At 52.3% G+C, this 21,360-nt stretch overlaps 2 protein-coding genes across 5 annotated transcripts; both read right to left on the minus strand.

Annotated features, from left to right (window-relative positions):
* Positions 1–803: 803 nt before the first annotated feature.
* On the minus strand, positions 804–4,140 carry H2BK1 (H2B.K variant histone 1). The gene is made up of 2 exons (XM_081533451.1): positions 3,240–4,140; positions 804–1,074 (listed from the first exon to the last, which is right to left on the minus strand). The coding sequence occupies exons 1-2, from the start codon at positions 3,369–3,371 to the stop codon at positions 838–840; spliced, it is 369 nt and encodes a 122-aa protein (XP_081389577.1). The 5' UTR covers positions 3,372–4,140; the 3' UTR covers positions 804–837.
* Positions 4,141–6,387: 2,247 nt separating this feature from the next.
* On the minus strand, positions 6,388–21,114 carry ABCF2 (ATP binding cassette subfamily F member 2). Of its 4 annotated transcripts, none has more exons than XM_081533447.1 (15): positions 21,085–21,114; positions 20,173–20,372; positions 15,585–15,797; positions 14,760–14,942; positions 14,506–14,677; positions 13,274–13,369; positions 11,897–11,999; positions 10,337–10,432; positions 10,079–10,198; positions 9,899–9,988; positions 9,425–9,535; positions 8,719–8,781; positions 8,391–8,519; positions 7,720–7,923; positions 6,388–7,011 (listed from the first exon to the last, which is right to left on the minus strand). In XM_081533447.1, the coding sequence occupies exons 2-15, from the start codon at positions 20,330–20,332 to the stop codon at positions 6,874–6,876; spliced, it is 1,878 nt and encodes a 625-aa protein (XP_081389573.1). In that variant the 5' UTR covers positions 20,333–20,372; positions 21,085–21,114; the 3' UTR covers positions 6,388–6,873. The 4 variants fall into 4 exon arrangements, with proteins under 4 accessions (XP_081389573.1, XP_081389576.1, XP_081389575.1 ...); XM_081533450.1 differs by having other exon boundaries at positions 19,929–20,372; XM_081533449.1 differs by having other exon boundaries at positions 20,173–20,308; positions 20,559–21,114.
* Positions 21,115–21,360: the final 246 nt, after the last annotated feature.

Below are 21,360 nucleotides of genomic sequence, written 5' to 3' on the forward strand. Positions count from 1 at the left end.
TCTCCACCGTAGGCGTGACAGAGGAGGAAACACGCATGACGTATGTCGGGTCACAGTTCAGGCATCGTTACAGCGAGCCTTTTCAATACATGAACTTGAGATTACAAAGGGAACGTAAAGGGTTTTGGACTGTTCACTCAATCCCAAACAGCCCTTCACCGGCGCAGAGGCTGAATTAGAGAGAAAAGGAGAATGTGGTCACGTGTTCTGTAGTGAATCTAGGTGCAGGATGTACAAATGGTTATGGTACTATTTTTGCAACTTTTTTTTTTCAAAATAAAATGGGGGGAAAAAAGTTAGGAGTCTGAAAAACATTCTCACCAATCTGTTCTGAAATTAAGGGGAAGAAAACCTTAGGGGAAAATAAAAACATCTTCGAGATCCCAGTAGGTTTCTTCGAAGCTGGTTTGGGCCTTTCATTTTTGTATCTTGTAGATCTGTGTAGTCCCTGTGCCCAGCACAGGACAAAAATAATAGTCTTCTAGAAATGGCCTCACAGAACCCCAGCCCAAAGGAGGGACGCACGTGGAATTTCAGGCCCAGAGAGGGCATGATGGAAACAGCCAGCGGCAGACTCAGGATTCTAACCCAGACCAGATCGTCCCTCATCTCACCTAAGAACAAGACCGCTGTACATTTACAAAGAGTCACATGTCACTCATGGGCCCCACTCAGAATGCAGGTTTTAAGAGGTGTGAGGTATGCATAAGTGTTCCTCCATCTTGGGGGCACAAGTAGTGACACCCTGCCCACACCACACCGCACCTCCACGCATCCTTTTTTGAAATCAGCCAACACGAGAGAGCAGTGCAGCCTTTATTAAGGTCAGGCCCCGGGTCACTTGGAGCTGGTGTACTTGGTCACGGCCTTGGTGCCCTCGGACACGGCGTGCTTGGCCAGCTCCCCAGGCAGCAGCAGACGCACAGCCGTCTGGACCTCCCGGGACGTCAGTGTGGTTCGGCCTGAGTACTGGGCCAGCCGGGCGGCCTCGCTGGCTAGCCGCTCAAACAGATCGTTTACGAACGAGTTCATGATGCTCATGGCCTTGGAGGAGATCCCGATGTCGGGGTGCACCTGGGGAAGCAGCAGGAGCAGTCTGTTAACAGGAGGGCTCTGCCTGATGCCACAAGCAAAGCCCCACTCCCAAGCTGGGGACCACAAGGCCGCCTCTTCACCCTCTTTCCAGAGGCCAGACAGGTTACTACTATATCCAAGTTAAAAAAAAGTTTCTCCCAACTGCAAGAGATAAGGAATGCTGCCTCTTTTGTCTTCCTTTCTTTTCCCATTTAATGCATTTGCACAGTGCTTCGTACCATGGATGCATCATAGTTTCTATCACCATCCCTCTCTTCATGGACATTTAGGGGGTGTGCTTTGCTTTTTGCTATTACATCGTGTTGTAATAAACACATGTCTTTGAACACTAAACACTCACACAAGCAAGCTGGTTATTCCTAGAAGTTCCTAGAGGGCTGGTGCACACAATTTGGTAGATTGTTAACCAGATTATTTTCCAGAGAGGGCACACCTAGGACACACTCCCAGCACTAGAGTAGGAGTGAGGAGACTGGGATCTGGGGCTGTCTCCTGGGACTGATCTGAGGGCTGTGAGTCCCTGTGGGACCTCTTCTGTCACACCAGCTTTTGAACTAGGTGATCTCTAGTAAAACAAACGGGAGGGACCTTGTAACAATCCTAACACGTGAGCAGGCAGACACCATTTCTCTGTGAAAAGTGAAAGTAAAGTGAAGTCGTTCAGTCACGTCCGACTCTTTGCGACCCCATGGACTGTAGCCTGCCAGGCTCCTCCATCCATAGGATTCTCCAGGCAAGAGTACTGGAGTGGATTGCCTTTGCCTTCTCCAGGGGATCGTCCTGACCCAGGGACTGAACTGGGCCTTCCACGCTGCAGGCACTTTCCCATCTGAGCCACCAGGGAAGCCCATTTCTCTGCGAAGTGGGAGGGAAGTGACTGCCGACATACACGTCAGGCCAGTGGTGGAGGTGAACAAATACCCTGGCTCCTGGCCCGGCCGCTCCCTCTCCGCACAACCTCTGGGGGCCACAGATCTGACAGCGGGGAACCTGAGCTGGACCGTGGTCATCACATCCTCTTCCCTCAAGGTGACCGGGGCAGCGGTCCCCCACTCAACCCGGGGGACCTGCTCAGCAGCTCTCTTCGGGGAGCCCAGTCCTCCCCCAACGCTGCCCTCACACTTTTGGAGCCGAAAAGCTAGGCTAAGCTGCAGGGGGCTCACTAACACCGGCTCCCACCCCACTTTCATTGGGACCCTGGAGTCTTCTCTGCTGCTGCCCTTTGGCCAGTCCACATGGATGCAGGGCCCACCCCGTGAGAGTGCTCCCGGAGACCCCCGGCCGTCCAGTCACTCAAACTGGATTCAGCTTATGGGATTTCAGACTGGAGACAAGGTCCACGTCTGGGGTTTGGTCTCACAAGAGGTGAGACTCAGGCAGGTGAGAGGCAGCTCACTGCCAGGCCCAGCTCTGTGGAGCAGGGGCGGAGTGTTTGAGGCCAGGTGGCCTGGGATCCTTCAGACACAGCGGTTGGGTGCCCTTTGATGTCAGTGTGTGAGTCCCAGGAGCAGATGGTCCTCACAGGTGCGCTGGGAGGTTGAGTGTGGGTTAGGGTTGGGACTTACCCAGAATCAGGGCTGGCGGGGGCTGGGGGGCTGGGGTGACCTCCATGGGGTCAGGTCATGTGACCCAGTCACTCCGTTGAGTCCTTAGTACTTTAGGTTCCCTATCTATAAGGTAGACCACCCGCTCAGCCCCTCAAAGATGGAGCGCCGCCCACCTGGGGCCCCCCCCAAGACCGCAGTTCACTGGAACGACTCCTTGCTCCGGCCACGGCTAACTAGTCCCTCTTGTTTGGACCAGCACATTTGACACCTGGTCACTGTCAGCCCTGTACTTTCCGGTGGTCTTCCTTTACTTAAACCGTCCCACCTAAGGTCCCACATGACTGTTCTGTCTGTCCCAGAGCCCTGTAGCCTCTGGACCGGGATGGGAGCATGTTTGAATCGCCTCCTGCCCATCACAGGTGCAGGACAGACTCTGAGCAGCCCCCAGGGCCTCTGAGATGAAGAGCGACCCCACAAGAGGAGCACGGGGGGCTCCGTGCTGGGAGTGAACGGCACCCCAGCCTGAACTCCATCCAGGCCCTGCTCAGGCTTTCCCCAGTGGCACCCCCCACGCCCATGCTGGCCCCCCACGCTCACCTGCTTGAGCACCTTGTAGATGTACATCGAGTAGGTTTCTTTGCGTCGACTGCGCCTTCTGGACTTCTTGTCCCCAGGACTCCGGCCCCGCCGGCCCCCAGACTGCTGCAGCTGCCCGTGCTCGGCGCTCATCCTCCTGGTCCTCCCGGCGGCCTCCTCCCACGTCTTGGGCGAACTTTTAAGAGGTCAGCTGCCCATCCACCTGGAGGGGGTGGGCGCCAGCACCTGGGCGCAGGGGTGGGGCTGGGCCCAACCCTGTTCTGAACGTGCTCTGCCTTAATCCTGAAAGAGCCTAATTGCTCCTTCCTCTCCACCACCCCCAGGATTCCATCTCTGAATAAGCCTCCACCAGCCCCCTTCCCCACCCTTGCGTCTCCCAAAATACTTATAACACACACGTTAGAGTTCAGGCCGTGCACTCAGTCAGCACCCATGTGCTCGCATGGATGGCTGAGTGCTGAAGAGCATCAAGAGGAACACAAGGTCCCCAGCACTGCCCCCTACCCTCCCGCCGAGTGTTAATGTTATTCGCTCAGTCGTATCCAACTCTTTGCGACCCCATGGACTGTAGCCCGCTTCCTGACCCAGAGATCAAACCCGGGTCTTCTGCATTGCAGGCAGATCCTTTACCATCAGAGCCACCAGGGAAGCCCCCTCCCCTTTCCGAGGGCCTACAATTTAGCTGGAGAGATAAGACTGGTTCACCAGAAACCATCAGGGTAGGGTGAAAGGGTAAAAAGTGTGTGAAACAGAGTTTGGAAAAAACTTAGTGAGGTCATCACAGAGCACCAAGCTGAGCTCCCTGTGTTATTTGGCAGCTGCCTATTTTACACATGGTAGTGTATATATGTCAGCGCTGCTCTCCCAATTCGTCCCACTCTCCCCTTCCCCCCGTGTCTACATGAACCTCCTCTATACCTTTGTCTCTGTTCTGCCTGAAACTAGGTTCATCTATACCATTTTTCTAGATTCCATATACATGCATTAAAATATGTTTTTCTCTTTCTGACTTCTCTCTCTCTCTATATATATATATTTTAAAAGATAGGCTATAGAAGTAGACAATTGATTTAAAACAAGAAGAAAACTCTGGCTTCAGGAAATAAATGGGGATTTGAAGCTGGTCAGGTAGGACATGTGTGTGCGTGCAGTTGTGTCCAACTCTTTGCAACTCCATGGACTGTAGCCTGCCAGGCTCCTCTGTCCATAGCATTTTCCAGGCAAGAATACTGGATCTTGCCATTTCCTTCTCCAGGGGATCTTCCCCACCCAGGGACCAAACCCAGGTCTCTTGCATCTCCTGCATTGGCAGGCTGATTCTTTACCACTCTGCCAAATGGGAAGCCCCTGGTAGGATGGGTACAATTTAACTAGGGAGAGATTTTAGTTGGGAGTAAAGGGAGAAAGAAATCAGTGGGTGTGGTTTCAGGGAGGCTTGGCAGAAGATGGAGCAGAACCTGAGCACAGACAGGTGAAGGTGGCAGGAACCACAGCTGCGAGGGCCTGACAGGGAGGGTGTTGGGAAAGGTGGACTGGAGGAAGCTGGAGTGAGAAACACGGGGTGCTCTCCACGAACATGGGGCCCCTGTGGAAGTGAGCTGTGAAGGGAAGGGGAGAAAAGGTGCTATTCTGCAGAGAAGGTGGTCTCACTTTGGACCTGATGTATTTCAGGTCCTTGAATGCTGTGGTTAAGGAAATCAAGAGCAATGGGAAATAAGCCCAGGCTGTGGGGAGGAGAGGGTTTTCCCAATAAAGAGGTGGGGAGGAGCCAAATGAGCATCACCTGCCATAGGCGGGCCTGAGCACCCGCCACCTCACCAAGCCCCCACACACCCAGTTCCCAACATTCAGCTGTGGCTGCATGCGGGGGGTTGGAGGAGCAGGAGGGTCTCAATCCAAAATAAGGCACTGATTTTAGGTGCTTGTAGAAATGTGTATTTTGTGGGATTTTTAAAACATTTTTTAAAATGTTGAGGCTGGCCTTTTTTCTGGACAAGCTGACCAGCCTACTGCGTCCCTTCCTCCATGCCTAGAGACCCCAACAGACTTCAGTGGGAGTTCTTTACACAGCCAGGTCCTCCCTTGGCCAAAGTAGCGGCTCTTCATCTCTGTTCCCATTATCCTCCTAACCAAGCCTCTGGACACTCAGGACTACGACCCATTTTTCTCTGGGCCCCCGCCCTGAGGCACAGAGCAGTCAAGCCAGGCCCCTGGGGGTCAGAGGTTGGAGTCAGAGTGGAGTCCCTCACTCCAGCCTTGGAATCTCGGGCTCAGCTGCAGGCACTCACCTGATACCCTGGTTCCCTCTGCCCAGGGCAGCTCTGGGACTCCACAGCCATCTGAGAAGACCCTACTCACCTTTCAAGTTAGAGCACTGATCCCAGCTTTCTGGGCAGCTACTCAATAGAAGCTTCCCTCCCTTTTAAGGTCTCCTGTGTAGCCTACCATCTAAGTCATAATTTAGCACCTGATTTATGTCCTTTTCTGTCTTATTGGCTTTCCCATTAGATCGCGAGCTCCTCAGGGGTTTAGACACCATCTGGGACTTTTTCTGTGTTTTACTGTCTTAGATGGACTCTAGTGAGCACTGAGAAACCATGGCTGTGTATTTTTCCCCACTGGGGGAAACAGGGATGGTTGCTGAGATTTCAGAGGTGAAGGAAGGCAGGAAGCATGGTGGCATAGAGGCTGGATGTGCTATTAAAGTTCAGACAGGCTATGCAAAGCCCTGGCTTGTAAGTATTAATAAAACAGATATAGCACTAATGAAAACTAAGGCTGTGGACAGGTTAACATCACAAAACTTGTATCCCACCAGGAATACAGAGGCAGCAGCAGCACTGGGGAACTCTCAGCAATGTTAATTCCTGGTCTCACCTAGACCTACTGAATCAGTAACTCCAAGGTGAGACTCAGCAGTCTGTGATCCAATGAGTCTTCCAGGTGATTCTGATGCACGTTAATGTTTGTGAACCAATGGCCTAAGTAAATACATGAGTTCAAATCAGAAGGGAAGAGTTCTTCTAGCGCCCAGTTTGCACCCAGCCCACTGACTCCCACCCCAGCTCGTGCTGAGGGCAGGTAAACGTTGGCACTGCAGGAAGGAGCAGGAGAGGACCCAGAGGCCCAAGGAGGAAGGCGGGGACCATGGCTTCTTCTTTCTTTATTGGACGCTTTGTAGATGTCACGCAGATCTAAAAGTTACACCGTTAAATAATTATTTAAAAACCGACCAGGATTAAGGCCCTGGTCCAGAGCTCCAAACCAGAAGCAGAAAGGAATGGGGGCGGTGGGCTGGGGGGGTATTCCTCCAACATCACCAAAACCCAGAGAATGAGGATCCTAAGCTTTTTCACAGGCCAACCCGGGGCACGGGCCCGGGGGCTGACCCTCAGAGGCCTCTGGCTGCATCACTATCGGGTCAGAACCAGCGAGGAGCTGGCGGGAACAGCCAGCCAAGTCCAGACATGGACACAGTAGCTGGAAGGACAGGAGACAGACAGGTCCTGTCCAGCTGTAGATAGGATCACAGAGTGCAGCTAAGGCAGGTGGGGGCAAGGGGCTGGGGAGCAGTATTGCAGCAATGCAGGATGCGGCCCTGGGGGCCTGGCCTGGCCGGCCGGGTGGCAAGGCCTCACACGTTGTGGGTCCGCCTGGTGGGCTGGGGCTCCTCGCCCACCAGCTTGGACTTGAGGTGCTCCTTGTAGGCGAGGATGTCTCCAGGCCACTTGGTGATTGTCTGCTTTTCACAGACCCAGATTTCCTGTGCAACCTGGTGAGCAAACCCCAGACTTAGTCACCCTGGCCAGCACCCTTCCCACCCCGGCCCAGGGGAACTGTTCCTGGCGGATTCTGAGAAGAAAACCCTGTAAGCTCCTGCCGGCCCACGTCCAGCTCCGTTTCACCCCCTCAGCGTTCCTGGGGATGGTCTAATCTAGATACCGTACCTAGCAGGGGGAGAGGCCTTCCAAGCCAGAACCCGCCGGTCACCCCGACTGCTGGATCCCTAGCAGGACCCAGACCTGTTCAGGGCCTCACTCTTGGCTTCTTACACTCCACCTCGTCTTTCTCAAAGCTTCAGAGAAATGACCAGCAGCTTTCTCCCCAGTGACAAGCAGGAGCCCTCTGTCTAATCCAGAGTCTCCTTAGTACAATACTATTTCTAGGCTGAAGAATCCTGGAAACCTAGCAAAAGCACTCTGTTCTCTACTCAATTCCCTCCCTGATTTTGGCCAATGATGCCAAGTAGGCTAATAGCCCCAAATAACTAGTGAAGAATTAAAGTATTTCTGCGAAGGCTTTCTAAGTTTCTCAAAGAACCATAAGATCTGGTCCTCTCCACCCTACGTCCTGCACCCTTTTCCCAAACACGGTAACGTGGATTCAGTGTCCCCTACGTGTTGTTCTACCCCCAACCATGTATCCCCCACGTGCCATGGCAGTGTTCTATCCCCAACCGCCTCCCGGACGGGAGTCTCACCTGCTGGATGAGTCTGAAGTCATGGCTGACCAGCATCATACCGCCCTCAAAGTCATTGATGGCATCTGCCAGGGCGTCGATGGTCTCAATGTCCAGGTGGTTAGTGGGCTCGTCCAGGAAGAGCATGTGGGGGTTCTGCCAGGCCAGCCAGGCCAGACACACTCGGCACTTCTGCCCATCAGACAGGTTCCGGATTGGGCTCACCTGCGTGGAACCACGTCATTTACGATGTCTGGGGTCGCCCTCACCACGCATCATGACTCACCTCTCCCCAAGGCTTCTCTGTTATCACACAGAGAGCGGGGCTCAGGAAGATCCAAGATCACACAGCAAGACAGTAGCACCTTGCCAGTCCTCAAGAGACTGAAAGGGACACACCTGGAAGCCTGAAGCCCTGCCTCGGCACAGAATCTTCACGCAGTGGTGCCGTCAGGGGACCTGAGTCTGGATCAGAGGACCCTGTGTTCTAGATCTCAATTTCCCTTGCCTTTAACACCATGGCCCATCCTGCTAGTCTGGGGGCAAGGGCATGTCAGAGACCAGCACTCGACCCCCCCGCCCCCTTGAGACTTCAGAGCTCCCATCTGTAACCACCTAGAGCAGAGGAAAAAACAGATGCCCAGCCCGAGTCTCCCAGTTGCCTGGGGTCCTCCCACCCGCACTCTGCTGACCTGCTGTTTCCCAGTGAGACCATATCGCCCAATGATCTTCCGCATCTCCTCCTTCTCCTTGATCTCTGGGTAGCATCTCATCATGTACTCCAAAGGCGAGAGGTCTAAGTCTAGCTGCTCTTGTAAATGCTACAGGAAAAAAAAAGAACCCACCCAGGTGTGCCTGGTGTTCTTCAAAGGCAGCCCGCTGGGGTACCTGCCGCATACCGTCTCACTACCTCTCCCCGGGCAGCTGTTCAAGACTGCAGAAGCACCCAGGAGCTGACCTGGGCACACGCAGCCCTGCTCTCACACCCTGGGCAACTCCTCGCTCCCCGCCAGACTATACCTGATGGTAACGCCCTATCTTGACATGAGAGTGTTTTCGGATCATTCCGTCTGTGGGCAGTAGCTAGGGGAAGAAAAAAAAGAAAAAGAGTAGACGGTGGGAAGATAAGCACACAGACAAGGAAACCTGGTCAGAAGCAGAGACAGGCAGAGAGGGGAAGCAAACGTACGTTCACACCGAGTGAGACTCCTACAACTTCCAAAACAGAACCCGCGCTACCACCACACAAACTGCTCTTCTGGCCACTCAGAGAAAATATACCAAGACAGATGTTCTCAGGGGAAGCAGAGACACAGGCCACAAGATCCACTGGGTAGTTATTAAACAACTACTATCTCATGCACTAAACTATGAGAGAGGACTCGCAGGGGTCCAACATACGTTTTCTACAATAAAAACATTTCTAAATGCACAGCCGCTCCTGTGTTCTAAATGCTCCGAATGAAAACACGGGAAGACAGTGAGAGCAGGCCTGGGTTGTCTCTCACAGGCTCTCTTGCACACATACTCCTTCTCCCAGTTTTCTCTAAGAAAATGCCCCAAACATTCCACTCCCCAATGATGACCCACCCCCCAGAGGACGGCTCACTCATCATGAGAGCATGCAGGCCCTCCAAGAGCAGTGGCCCCTGCATGCTGCCCCCCACCCTGACACACTGGCATCTAATGCTGGAGTCCCACCCCCACCCCCCACTTGGCACCATACCTCTCCAGTTAGCAGCTTCAGAAGCGTTGACTTCCCTGCTCCATTGGGCCCCACCAGAGCCACTCGGGTATCGAGATCAATACCGAACTCTAGATTGTTGTAGATGCAAGGCTGAGGTGGGCGGGGGAGAGAAACAGATCCAGGGGTAGGGTGATCAATCCGACTGGCAGAGCAATCTTGCTGAGCCCCCAGTCACCACTAGAGGCAGCAGGAGTGAGGAGGGAGAAAGCTCCCATGGCAGCCCCCTACCCACTGCCTCCATCCACCAATGTGGCTGAGCAATGTCCCCTCCAAGTACTTGAAGGGGACCCCCACTCCACTAAGGCTCTCAGTGAGGCAACCCAGGCTGCCAGGCCTGAAAACTCCCCAGCACCACAAGGGTCAGTAGATGTGGTCAGCAAATAGGACCCTCTTGTTGTCAGCTGACACCTTGTAGAATGTACCCCAGCCTCCCAACCACACCCAAGTACTCACCCCATCTTTTGTATACTTGAAGCTGACATTCTGCACCATAATAACAGGTGGAGGGATTTTGCCACATGGTGGGAAATAAAATGACAGCGTCTAGGAAGAGGATAACGAGGCGTTTATCAAGTCAGGTCGTTCCTTATCCACGTCACCTTAGGCCGCCTAATTCCACCAACCAGACCCTACCTTGTCACTCACAACCCTCTCTGTCAGTCCTGACGCCATCATTTTCTGTAGCGTCTTCTCCTTGCTCTGGGCCTGCCGGGCCAGCTTGGCACTGCCGTGACCGAACCTAGCAATGTAGTTCTGAAAGTGCGCAGAGGAGGGCATGAGTGTGGGCAGGAACCCCACGATTCATCTGAAAAGAGGGTAAAGGACTTCTCTAGCCCTTTCACCTCCCCGGACACCTTCAGTCAGCTCTCCCGGAGGAGATCATGGCCCTACCTTCATGTGTGCGATCTGATCCTGCTCCCAGTGAAACCTCTTCATCTGGTTCTCTTCCAGCTCCAGCCGCGTCTTCACATACTGATCGTAATTACCCTGAAGGAAGACGCACAGGGCAAGATGGGCAGCGTTAGCCTCGGCCCTGGGTCCTCACTCAGGGGGGTTCGAGATGGCACCTGACTTGGACCTGGCTATGAGGTTGTGCAGCAGGGGAAGAGGAAGTGTATTAAAGAAGCATATTCCGGGACTTCCCTGCCGGTCCAGCAGTTGAGACTCTGAGCTCCTAATGCAGGTGGCCTGGGTTCAATGCATCATTAGGGAACTAGATCCCACATGCCGAGACTAAGACCCAACACAGCCAAATTAATAAATATTAAAAAAGAAGCATATCTGAATCTAGAAGCTAAGGTCTTTTCAAACTGTGTGCCTCTCCTTTCTAGAGCAGGGCTCCAGACTAAATCCTTGAGTTAGCCATAAAGACACCCACAGCCTGGGCAGGAGCCCTGAAAACCACTGTTGTACTGGTCATCAAGAGGCTCAGCCTTCCAAGGGTACGTGCATCCCCTCCCCACCTGGAGAGGCTGAAGCGTCAGGCGGGCCATAGGAACTGCCTCCAGGTGGGAAGACACCAGAGCAGTCAGATTTAGGACCTGGCGAACCCTGCACCTGGAGAAGGCCAGTGGCACCCCACTCCAGTACTCTTGCCTGGAAAATCCCATGGACAGAGGAGCCTGGTAGGCTGCAGTCCATGGGGTCGCTATGAGTTGGACACGACTGAGTGACTTCATTTTCACTTTTCACTCTCATGCATTGGAGAAGGAAATGGCAACCCACTCCAGTATTCTTGCCTGGATAATCCCAGGGACAGAGGAGCCTGGTGGGCTGCCATCTATGGGGTCGCACAGAGTCGGAAGCGACTTAGCAGCAGCAGCAAACCCTACACTATGGAGTACCGTGGTGTCTATCTGCAAACACACAGACTCAACCTAAAAACATCCATCAGAGTCTGACAAATAAGTTACAGGATAGCCATGCAATGGAATACCATGCAGTCACTGGGGAAAAAAAAGGGGGACAATTTAAATATACTCATATGGAAAGCCATCCAAGACATTAAAATTCAAACGCAACCAACAGAATCATGGTATGTGTACATAAAATTTTTCACAAATGCTTGCAAGTACATGTGATATTTCTGAAAAACTACGTAAGCACTATTAATACTCCTCTGGTGAGTACAACTATGAATAAAGGGGACTTCTATTTTTCATAAGCAGCTACTCAAGAAAGCAGAGGGCAGCAAGGCCTGCCTCGGCACCGTGAAGAGGCAGCCTCTCTGCATAGGCAAACATACACCCTGTGCACAGGCTGCCAATCGTGGCCTATGGCCTGAAAGCAATTACTTTGGGACTAAAATAAAACAGGCTGCAGAACTCCCCGTCCACATCTTTTTATAGCAACAGGTAGAAAAGGGCTGCTAAGTCAATTTTTTTTTTAAAGGAGAACTTCAGGGAATCGGTAAGCACAGAGGGTACTGTGGAGAAGCTGGGGCCCACTCACCGTATAATACTTCAGCTTCTTGTTGTGCATGTGAATGATGTTGGTACAGACACCATTCAGGAAGTCCTGGGAATGGGAGACGAGGACCAAGATGCGCTTAAAACTGCAAAGCCAGAGAACCAATCAGGGAGGAGCTCAGCACGGTAGACAGTTCACAACAGGGGAGATGAACGTCGGGCCCAGAAAACCTTCATCCTTTCCCATCCTTATGCCTGAGTGTCCTTTAGATTTCCTGGCCAACCCTCAGCTCTCAGCACCTAACCTGCCAGTGCTCAACCCATGTACAAGGCCACTAGACGCTTTTCAAAGTGTGGTGAGGCAGTCGAAATTCCTCAAACTTTTGTTCTAACTTTCGAAAGAATGGCGTAGACATGGCAGTAATAGTGATGGTAAAATAAAAAGTGTGCATGAACACCCATAAACACATCCAAAGCCAGTGCCAAGAACTGGAACGGGTACACTAAAAATCACCAGGCTCTCCTTTTCATATTACTGTCGTCATAGCTCAGTTGGTAAAGAATCTGCCTGCGACGCAGGAGACCCGGGTTCAATTCCTGGGTTGGGAAGATGCCCTGGAGAAGGAAATGGTAACTCACTCCAGTATTCTTGCATGGAAAATCTCATGGGCAGAGAAACCTGGCGGGCTACAGTCCATGGGGTCCCAAGAGTTGGACATGACTTAGCGACTAAACCACTCCTTTTTATAAAGAAGGTACCAGGTCACTGCAGAGACCATAGAAAGCCTTCTTCTAGAACTGGGGCAACATTCCAGGTTATCTGGCTCTCAAGCAAAGGACCGCAGCCACATGGGCTATTTTTCTTTTTGTCACTGCATCATGATCTTATACGGGAATCCTTGTTTAGATGATATAAATACAATTAAGAAAAAATATTACCTTTAATAAAGATGCTGTATTTTAAACAATAGGAAAACAAAAAATAAAACAAAGAAATTCATATATTTCAGACTGAACAAAAGGTAACAAAAAGGCCTGCCCTAAAGGTGGCTTTGCTGGTGGCTCAGCGGTTATAGAACCAGCCTGCAAGGCAAGAGACACGGATTTGATCCCTGGGTGGGGAAGATCCTCTGGAGAAAAAAATGGCAACCCACTCCAGTATTCCTGCCTGGAGAATCCCATGGACAGAGAAGCCTGGCGGGCTAGAGTCCATGGAGTTGTAACGAGTCGGACACGACTGAGTGACTAAACAAGAACAAAGGTGGTCACCACCTTTTCAGTCTGGTCTTCCCTCTGGCCTCACTTCGGTCCATTGCTCACTGCTCTAGTATCACTGCGGGTCCTGGGTGTCATCTCCCCTGAACTCTGCTCAGCCCCTCCGTGAGGACCTGCCCACTTCCCCCTCAGCCCTGCCTCTTACGTCTTTAGCTCTTCTTCCAACCACACACAAGCATCGAGGTCCAGGTGGTTGGTGGGCTCATCCAGGAGCAGCATGAAGGGTCGAATGAAGAGGGCTCTGAAGACAGGAAAGGAGATAGAACTACTTCAGTCTACCGCGTGCCACACAGGAGGGTATGGCCTGCCTGCCACCTGCAGCTCTGGTCAGGCCTGCAATGAGTCCTGAAATCAACTCTAGGCTCTATACCTCAGACGAAAGGTAAGTAGGAGAGAAACCAGAGATGAAGGGTGGGGGTTAAAGAGCAGAAAACAGAGCTAAGAAGCAGAGGGAAGATGTAGCTCGGAGATAAGGCTGTAAAAGTCCGTTGTGAGTCTGTAAGTCTCTTACACTGAGGTTGGCGACCATTGGAATACACATAAGAATACAGAAAAAGTACATTGCTAAAAAGCATTCAGGTGAAACCTAACTGGTGAGTTTGTTAGACTCTAGCAAGGAGGCCCAAGACTGTTCTTTTCTTCGATGGCATCTCAAGACAGGAGGAACAAGGGGACAGCGCTGGTCCCACCCGTGGTGACCACATCTGCAGCACTTTTTAGAAACCAGGTTTCCAGATGTCTGACTCCAGCACAGATGTGAAGAGGTCAGGAAATCCGTGTATGTAAAAGTTCCCTAGTGAATTTGAGGCTATAACTCCTTGCCGGCACGTGAAACCAAGGCTCTTATGTTCCAGGGCACACTCAGGCAGCCTTGCTAAAGCAGTATATTAAGCCTCCCCAAGGCTCTGTGCAGAGATGGGTGGGGGAAGGAATCACTTATGTGACTGGGGACTTCTTGGGGGATTGGTGTGGAAATGACGGCCTACAGAAACTGGTTCTGGGTCGGGTCAAGCGAGGGCAAGGAGGACAGATATCCTAGCAGCTGCCTAACAATTTATCTTTATACAACAAGAATTAGAAAGGCTAAAGCCCAAAGCGGGGAGGGGAGAGGAGTCAAGAGGAAAGAAACAGACCTCTCCTCCCATTTACCTAGAGCTGGTCCTAGGATTCCTGAACACGGTGCTGGAAGTCCAACAAGGACCACGTGGGTCAGGAAGCTCACTCCTTAGCTCACATACATCACACCCGCCCCTCCACACTGTCAGTATCTGGCACGGACTGATCACCAACCCCTGTTCTAAACAGTTCTGCGGGAGAGAGCACTCAACCCTGCGGAGAGACAGGGAGCCACGGAGGGCGGAGGTGGGGAAGACACACCTGGCGAGGGCTACCCGCATCCTCCAGCCCCCACTGAAGTCTTTGAGCTTCTTGCGTTGCATGGCAGGCGTGAAACCCAGTCCGTGCAAGATCCGCGAGGCTCTCATCTCCGCCTTGTCGGCATCCAGCTCCTCCAGCCGCTCGTAGAGCTCTAAGAGCTTCTCACACTCCGCTGTGGACGGTGCGTGGCTGGTGAGGCTCCTGGGGCCTTTCCCAGGGGAAGCCACCCCACGCCCCTGGGTCTGGAGCCCTACCGTCCTCGTGAGCCAGCCGCTCAGCTTCCCTCTCCAGCATGGCCCGCTCCGTGTCCACTTCCATCACACACTGCAGTGGCGTCTTGTCACTAGGGGGCATCTCCCGAGTCAGATGGTAGATGTCAATGTGCTCAGGAATGGGCACTTCACGTTTCCCAATAGCAGAGAGCAGCATGGACTTTCCTGAGGGGCAGGCAACAAATAGGCAGAGAAGGGGACACTCAGCACAGCTCTGCCTGTCACTGCCCTACATCAGTCCCTCCGCTCCAGTCAAACCAAGTCAGTTCAGTCGCTCAGTCGTGTCCAACTCTTTGCAAACTCATGGACTGCCGGACGTCAGGCTCACCTGTCCACCACCAACTTCCAGAGCCAACCCAAACTCATGTCCAATCGCGTCAGTGATGCCAACCATCTCATCCTCTGTCGCCCCCTTCTCCTCCTGCCTTCAATCTTTCCCAGTCAAACCAAGACCTCCCTGTTTTTTGAGTCCTTTCTTTCATTCATTCAAATCCTATGACCTCCCCCTCCATGGGACACAGTTCTGCCAGGTCCTGTCCCAGCCCTCCTCTGTGAAGTCTGTGCACCTACAGACGCTTCACACACCACTCCCACCCGCTCCTACTCACTTCTCCAGCACCTACTGCCTGCAATGACTCTTGTGGTACTTATCACATGACTGCTCTGTGTGAGTAGGTGGGCACAATCTGGCTCCCACCCATACTGCAAATGCCCAGCTTTGTACACAGCTGGTGCTAAGGAAACACTTGCTGAGCGAAAGATGATCCAAGGAGAGATACCTCCCACCTCACTTTCCAAGGGCCTCACCAATTCCATTCAAGCCGATGAGGCCATAGCGACGGCCCGAGTTTAATTCCAGTTTGGTGTCACTGAGTAGCTCTTGACCATGGAAGGTGAGGGAGAGGTTGATGATGTGGGCGTCGGTACTGTTGGGGTGAGAGGCGAGGACACCAGTGACAGCTCGAGCAGCAGCTTTCTTCATTTCGAAGTCCTCCAGCTCCTTGGTCAGCAAATCCACTTCTGGGGACAGAAGAGAAAAGCAGTCTGGGAAGAGGGCTGTAAGACAGGCTAAGCTCTTAAACAAAAAGGCACGTCTTGGGGCATCTGGGTGGCTCAGTCAGAAGGGCATCAGACTTTTACTGTGAAGCCCGAGGGTTTAGGCCCCTGCTTGGGCATTTGTGGCTTCTGCCCTTCTTTAAGTTACCACATATTAACACATAAAAATCCAAAGGCTGAACGAGGTGTGTTCTGAAGGACCAGGGCTCAAGATCAGGTTGAGCTGACTCAGATGTTTCACAAGCTTTAACAGGGTGTACACTACATGTAGATCAGCCCTGGTATCCTGCTTTCGTGGACGTTTTTTACTTCACAACTTGTCCTTGTAATTCTAACTTCTCTTGTTCTTAGATGATATGATGCATGGTAGCAATGGCTAGAACTCCAAATCGTCCTCCACGAGTATGTATTAAAGACTTAGCTGTCGTTGTTCAGTCGCTGAGTCACGTCTCACTGTTTTTGATCCCCATGGACTGTAGTCCACCAGGCACCTCTGTCCATGGGATTTCCCAAGCAAGAATACTAGAGTGGTTGCCATTTCCTTCTCCAGGGGATCTTTTCCAACCCAGGGATCGAACCCATGTCTCTTTCATGGGTAGGCAGATTCTTTAGCACTGAGCCATCAGGGAAGCCCCCAAATTAGTATCAGTGCCCCAGGGAAAGCAGATGCTGTAGAGGTGCAGTTCTCTTCCTCCACAACCTAGAGAGCTTCCAGGTGCTAATTCCAAGAAGCTATATTGCCTGGAAGGGACCAGTATGAGAAAATACAGAGGGGTCCAGGGCAGTTCTGACCGAGAAGAGGAATTTAAAAAGTCTCCTTTCTACACAGTTGAGTCACCAGGCTTCTCACAGCCCCATTTTGTGCCAATCCCTGTTCTAGATCTTGAGAAGACAATGTAGAGAGAAGTTTATGATCTAGATAAGGAGTTAGTAAACTTTTTCTTAAAAGGCCAAATGGTAAATATTTTAGGGTTATAGCCTTAGTAGCAAAACCACAACTATTATGTAGGTATATCCATTACCATTTGAAACATAACCACTTGAAAAATGTAAAAAAAAATTCTTAGCCTGGGAGGGGGTGGCTTACAAAAAAGACTGGCTACATTTGTCCAGCTGCCTGCTTTTGTAAATAAAGTTTTATTGGGAGATAGTCACACCCAACATTTTCATGTTGTCTATGGCTGCTTTCCATCACAATGGCAAAGCTGAACAGCTGCATCAGAGACCATATGGCCCACAGAGCTGCAAATATTCACTATCTAGATCTTTACAGAAAAAGTTTGCTGATCTCTGGACTGTATCTTCATGTGCTCAGGCAAGAAAATCAAAATTAAAGGAAAGCTACACAGCCAACCCTCTGTATCCACAGTTCTGCATCCAAAATCACATTTAATCCAAATGGGGATTAAAAAAAAAAACACTCCAGAGAGTTCCAAATAGTAAAACTTGAATTTGCCACACTGGCAACTATTTCACAGTATTTATGTTCTACTAGGTATAGTAAGTAATCTAGAGACATGCCACGTTATATGCAAAGACTACATATACCATTCTATGTAACAGTCTTGAGCATCTGTGGATTCTGGTATCCACAGGGATCCTGGGACCAACCCCCAGCAGACACTGAGACACAGCTATACAACTTTTCTCTTGATCTTTTCCAGTTTATAGCATCTATGACCTAAGTCATCTCCTGAGCTTTAAAAGTAAGACTTATACCCCACTGTCTTGGCCTATAGCATCCTAAAAAACAGGCTCAAATGATAAAGTGAACTGCACTGAATAAATGGAGAAGGGATTCTGGAATAAATTTCATCAGAAGGAATACTCTAGACCTCACCAGCAGCCCCTTTCTACTCATTTCCCAAACAAGGGGACCAGATGAACTCCAGTATCCATCCTAAAGAGTCTCACATTTGAAAGAAGGTTGAGTAGTCTGTCAAGAAGTCACTTTCTTTGATATTTCTTGATCTTTCCATCTTTTACTACCTAAAGAAGACCATGTAGCAATGGTAACTACCAGGCTGGAGAATTAAGTAATTCCAAACTCAGAGAAGAGAGCAGACCCAGTCTTGTGAGAGAGGACAGATGATCCATTAGTTATGAAAGCAGAAATGACCCTGGGTCCCTGGCAATAAGAAATATTTTCAGAGAGAGAGCTGGAAAAAAACCCAGATTTTATATTTCAGAACAGTAGCTCCCTGAGGAAGCAGGGTGAAAACCAAAGCTCCCTTATGACTGAGTTAGGGGTAGTACAGCTGGGTTTGCCCTGACCAATTCTGGTTTTCTAGGGAGAAAAGCAAAGAAGTTTGTAATGGGAACTGTGGACAAGAGTCTCAAAGTGGGATTCGGTTGTCTACTTTTCCAACTCATCCAGAAAGTACTACAGAATTGAGGCTTAACCCTTGTTCCTGAGACCCTAGAGGGAACCCTGTCTACTTGACAGATCACAATTCAGCCCACTTGTTCCCTTCCACCATTCTTACCTTCCCATCCCTCCACTATCCTGGCCAGGAAGCCTGACTTGACTGCACTAGTCCTCCCTCATAATTCTTATTTTGGAGACAATTCCTACCATTTAACTCTCTCCTCAAAATTATTTTAAACCTGTTTTTTTCAGAATTCCTGTCTCTCTGTTGCAACTTGCATGAATAATTCTCTCCTCTTGCAACTTTACCTAGTATCTCTGTCTGCAAGGGTAATCATGCAAAAAAAGAAGTATTACCCAAGACAGAGTCCCCGCACTCAAAGATCAAACAATTCAGATGGAGAAACAGACACAATGAAGGTAACGCTGGGAGGGGAGGGGAGGGGAGGGGAGGGGAGGGGAGGGGAGGGGAGGGGAGGGGAGGGGAGGGGAGGGGAGGGGAGGGGAGGGGAGGGAGGGAGGGAGGGAGGGAGGGAGGGAGGGAGGGAGGGAGGGAGGGAGGGAGGGAGGGAGGGAGGGAGGGAGGGAGGGAGGGAGGGAGGGAGGGAGGGAGGGAGGGAGGGAGGGAGGGAGGGAGGGAGGGAGGGAGGGAGGGAGGGAGGGAGGGAGGGAGGGAGGGAGGGAGGGAGGGAGGGAGGGAGGGAGGGAGGGAGGGAGGGAGGGAGGGAGGGAGGGAGGGAGGGAGGGAGGGAGGGAGGGAGGGAGGGAGGGAGGGAGGGAGGGAGGGAGGGAGGGAGGGAGGGAGGGAGGGAGGGAGGGAGGGAGGGAGGGAGGGAGGGAGGGAGGGAGGGAGGGAGGGAGGGAGGGAGGGAGGGAGGGAGGGAGGGAGGGAGGGAGGGAGGGAGGGAGGGAGGGAGGGAGGGAGGGAGGGAGGGAGGGAGGGAGGGAGGGAGGGAGGGAGGGAGGGAGGGAGGGAGGGAGAGTGTGTGTGTGTGTGTGTGTGTGTGTTGTAACCCCATGGACTGTAGCCCACCCGGCTCCTCTGTCCATGGGATTCTCCAGGCAAGAATACTGGGGTGGGTTGCCATTCCTTCTCCAGGGGATCTTCTCGACCCAGGGACTGAACCTGGATTTCCTGCATTGCAGGCAGATTCTTTACCATCTGAGCCACAGGGAAGCCCTGGATAGATAGTACAGGGAAACAGTGAATAGCAGTATTATTGAGGTCAGGCTTGACAGGGAAAGATTTTACCACTGTGAGTTGGGCCCTAAGAGAAATGTCAAATGTAGCTAGTATGAAAATTAAAGTATAAGAACCTCAATGTGTAAGTGGACAGAAATGTGGTGACTATTCAAGGGACAACAGTAGTCGATAGAGAAGATCTGTTTAGAGAGCTTTTGGGGTCAAGGAAGAAGGCTGAGATAGACAGCCAAGAGCTTGGAATATTCTTTATCACACACTTCCATTTCCCCATCTAGACTGCAAGTTATCAGAGGAAAGACCATGCTTATAGTGCCTCAGTATTCAGTGATCTTGTGTCTAATACTTGAGAAGCGCTCGTAACAGAAACGCATCTCTTTTCTAGGAAAAACCCATAAAACAATTCATATGTTTCTGTCTTGGTACAGTCACTGCCCTAGGAGGACAAGGGTATCATGTGGCAAACAGCTGGGCACACTGCCTCCATGTGTAGAAATGAAAATTCAGAAAGGGGCAGGGAACTAACCTCCAAATCTAGAAGACAGGGCACCAAGGCAGCACAACTCTCATATCTGCTCGCCACTGGGTATGTGAGAACTGTGTTTAGTTTCCTTGATCAAGCTCCAACCCCACTGGTTCGGTTCATCATGAAAAGTTTCGTGGCACCAGATACACTCGCTGGTGCCTCCAGCATCCCAACTCAGATTCCAGCAGGGGCACCCACTGGGTCCCAGCAACCACCCCAGGAACCCACCTCTCCCTCTATTCACCTGTGGTCTCTCGGCCATTGGCCTCCTCATTTCTCTCCTCTGCCACCTGTGGCTCTGTGACGGCATCTCCGTTTTCTTCATGTCCTTTTCTGGGCCGCTGTCGGGCTTTGGCAGCTTCCTTCTTTTTGGCTGCCTTCTTCTTAGCCAGGTCGGAGGGCATGGTGATGAACCACAGGGAAACCGTTACTGTTCTTCCAAGCCTGAAGGAAGGCAATCACCCCCAAATTCTAAACTTCCGCACAGTGCCTGGGTTTTGTGCTCCATCCGTCTCAGGAATTCCCTAGCAAGCTTCTGATACCCAGCTCCGCCCCAGCTTAAAGTCGCTCCCAACTTTTGCCAGGGTGTCTCCAGCCAGTTCGGCTTCTCGGCCGCTCTTCCCATCTCACCAGTTCTTCCCTCGGGGCTCTGTCCACTAATCCCACGGACGGCCTCGCTCTGGAGACGCTCCTCCTTTCAGGGCCTCCACTTGAGGGACCGGGTTCTGCCCCTCGGCACAGGTCCCCGGTCTCCAGTTTTCCCACAACTTGGCGCTCCACGCTCCGGCCGGCCGCCTCACTTTCCCAGGCTTCCTCCCTCCCGTCTGCCTCAGGCCTCCTCCCCGTCTTCCCCCTCCACACCACCCGGCCGCCGAGTCCAGCTTCTCCCTCGGGCGCCCTCGACTTCCCCCCCCACCCCACGTTGTGAGTCCCCGCCGGGGTCTCTTCATTCGCCACCCACCACCACCCCTCCGAGCCTCCCCCAACCTCCGCCCGTCAGCTTCTCTCTCTTGGCCCCTTCTCCTCCCTTGCAGTCGCCTCCATCCCGGCCCAGTCCCTCCTCCCTCTTCTGGTCCCCCACCTCCGCCTCACCCCCTCACCGGCCGGCACCCTCCCCCGCCCCCGCCTCCTCCCAGCGCTCCTTCCCCCAACTCACTGGGCCTCGCCGCTCAGCCTCTGTCGCAACAGAGCGGCTCCTTGAGCTCCTCCGCGTGCGGCCGGCTCACCAGCCAATCACGGCCTCGCGCGGCTCTCGTCGCGCCGCCGCGCAGACTCCTGGGAAATGTCGTCCTTCGGCCACTGCTGCTGAACCTGAGACCCGCTCCTCGAGAACTACCGCGGATCCCAGGGGCCTCGCGGGCCGGCGTGACGTCATCACGATGCGCGCGGCTGAGGGGGACTAGAGTCTCAGAGCTTTCTCTGCTAGCGGTCC

The sequence above is a fragment of the Giraffa tippelskirchi genome, chromosome 10 (genome assembly GCF_054371585.1).
Source record: "Giraffa tippelskirchi isolate mGirTip1 chromosome 10, T2T-mGirTip1v1.2.pri, whole genome shotgun sequence".
NCBI classification, from domain to species: domain Eukaryota; kingdom Metazoa; phylum Chordata; class Mammalia; order Artiodactyla; family Giraffidae; genus Giraffa; species Giraffa tippelskirchi.